Source organism: Lampris incognitus, chromosome 1 (genome assembly GCF_029633865.1).
Source record: "Lampris incognitus isolate fLamInc1 chromosome 1, fLamInc1.hap2, whole genome shotgun sequence".
Classification (NCBI taxonomy): Eukaryota; Metazoa; Chordata; class Actinopteri; order Lampriformes; family Lampridae; genus Lampris; species Lampris incognitus.
The window spans coordinates 98,424,712-98,426,960 of record NC_079211.1 but is presented as its reverse complement, the minus strand read 5'-3'; the positions used below and the strand labels follow the sequence as shown (position 1 = coordinate 98,426,960).

The following is a 2,249-nucleotide window of genomic DNA, read 5'->3' as shown; positions in this document are numbered from 1 at the left end:
TGTGTGTGTGTGTGTGTGTCAGTCGAGCGCACGGTCTCCTGCTCCAGCCTCTCTAGTGGTGGTGACGTTTTCTGAATCCCCTGCATGTGACGTAGAAGGTTTACAGTTGTCTACTTGTCCAGAGTAACCCACCCCTTTAACGCCGAGATCCAGCTGCTGCGTATTGCACAGTGGCGACGTTGCCGTAGGTGTTGTCGCAGGCTATGGATTAGTGTCAAGGTGAATATACACATGCACATGTTCTCAGTGTCATAATCCTTTACTGCACCGGTACCTGCGATATTACGCAATCACACAGCGATCATAAATAAAAAAAATTTTTTTTTACTTACAGTGTGCGCAACAACATGCATAAAGTTGCACACATTAAAGCATATGCGGTCTTACACGTATGAGTCGAGGGAGTTTTAAGGGGGAGGGTGTGTGAGAGGGAACGTCGTACTCACAAGGCCCGCCCACTTGGAAATCTGAGCGCCTGTTATTTGTTTTGATAGCATTTTATGGCGTTAAATTGCAGTCATCTTGATATGCAAACAACAGAAGGCATCTACGAAGAATGAATGGCCAGTAGCGCTGGGAGAAAATAAGCTTATCTCACCTCAAAGGATGCAGTACAAGGACACTATTATATGCTGATGAGAAATACAGAGCATTCCCTACAAAATATTGGGGATATAACATAGCTGCCAGTGAACACGGTATTGTAGACTCCCTCCTGTGTGCCACACAATGCCATTTTCTTACTGCACTACCGATCTTTGGCAACAGAACAGTCTCCTTTTGTATGATCACAACAGAGCAGCTGGGTACAGCAGAAGCAGGATGCATGCAGGCTACCAGCTGGCTATACATGGATGATTTTTGGCTTATTGCTGAAGTCCAGAGTCTGTTGTACTCCAGCAAGCTGCAGCAGCCAGTTAATTGGCATGTGGTCGAAGCGGTTCATATCAAAATGGACAAAATGGACGATGGAGCCTGCGGAGGTGACAGAGGATAAAGAAATAGGGAGGGAATGAGATTGAAAGAGAGGAGGGTGAACATTTGTTTCCTTATTTTGTTGCAAACATTTAGAAAATCCAAACTAAAAAAAATTGCGGAGTAGGTACTCAGCCAAAAAAAAGAAGATGACGAAAAATGTGGAGACAGAGAAGATGAATAGATAATAAAGGGAAATCTTGCCTGGTCCTACAATGAGAGATCCACCCTGTTGATGTGGGTCTCCCTGGAAGTCAAAGGCTGGACTGGATAGGGCCCTCCACATGCTCTTCATATGGCCCACCAATATACCTGACTTCACATGGGGACTGGGGTGGGCTGCAGACATTTGATGCACACACACAAGTAACAACAATCTCTATTACCACTTTAGAATATACCCATTTATAATACAATGGGTTTCTGCAACCAACTTGTTTCATTACCTGAGTCTATAAATGTCTCCTCTCTTTTCATGCCGAGTTTTTTATAAAGGCATCTTTCTGGATCCACATATACTTCATAAGGATAGTTGGTCAGAGAGCAGAATGACTGAACATAGAGATGAGAGATGGTGACAGATAACGTGTGTTTCCATTTCTCAGTGACGTATGCAACTGAATCAGCAGAGCAGACAGACAGTGGAACACAGTGGATTTATGCATAGGAAATAGTTGTAGGATTTTTTTTTTACCTCTATATGATGATGAGCTGACTGTCCAATGACAACCAGTCGAAGGCCGGCATCCTAAATCCACACATACCAAACATACTCAGTCGTTTGAAAATGTTAAACAAAACTGAGCAAAAAAAAAGGGCAAAATTCCAACAGTGGCAGGTTAAATCAGGCAGTGCTGGAGGAAATCGAGCATTCGTTGACTGACCTTGAGTACTTCACTGGGTATTTTGCTCAAGTCGTCCACGTATTCTTTGCAGCTGTAGCACAGGAAATTCTAAGACAAAAACAAAAAAACAACGCATCCCAACACGTGATTTTTCAAAATTTTATTTCTTTTTAAAGCTTTGTTGGTTTCCCCTGGCTCGTGTTTACTCCTGCGCTCGCGACGTCCCCGCCAGGCCACGCCCATCTATGCACCTGCGCAGAAAAGGCGAGGCTCATTTCGTACTTGTGGCTGCCCGTCGGAAGGCTTCTTATGAACACATTTCTTTACACGTTTACTTCAACTCTCGTGACGTCATGAGGACCCATCGGGTTGTAACCATACTGCAGATTATAACAGATTAAGGCGACACTGGGGGGGGGCGGGGGGAGA

General features: G+C 44.3%; 1 protein-coding gene across 1 annotated transcript in view; it reads right to left on the bottom strand.

The window, feature by feature from the left end:
- Window positions 1–247: 247 nt before the first annotated feature.
- The window catches only part of prxl2c (peroxiredoxin like 2C), a 2,304-nt gene continuing 302 nt past the window's right edge, over window positions 248–2,249 (bottom strand). The window contains exons 2-6 of the mRNA XM_056291288.1: window positions 1,860–1,928; window positions 1,670–1,723; window positions 1,422–1,527; window positions 1,180–1,314; window positions 248–975 (exon numbers count right to left, since the gene is read on the bottom strand). Of these exons, the coding sequence (XP_056147263.1) occupies window positions 845–975; window positions 1,180–1,314; window positions 1,422–1,527; window positions 1,670–1,723; window positions 1,860–1,928 (495 nt within the window). The 3' untranslated portion in view covers window positions 248–844. The remainder of the gene's footprint in view (window positions 976–1,179; window positions 1,315–1,421; window positions 1,528–1,669; window positions 1,724–1,859; window positions 1,929–2,249) is intronic.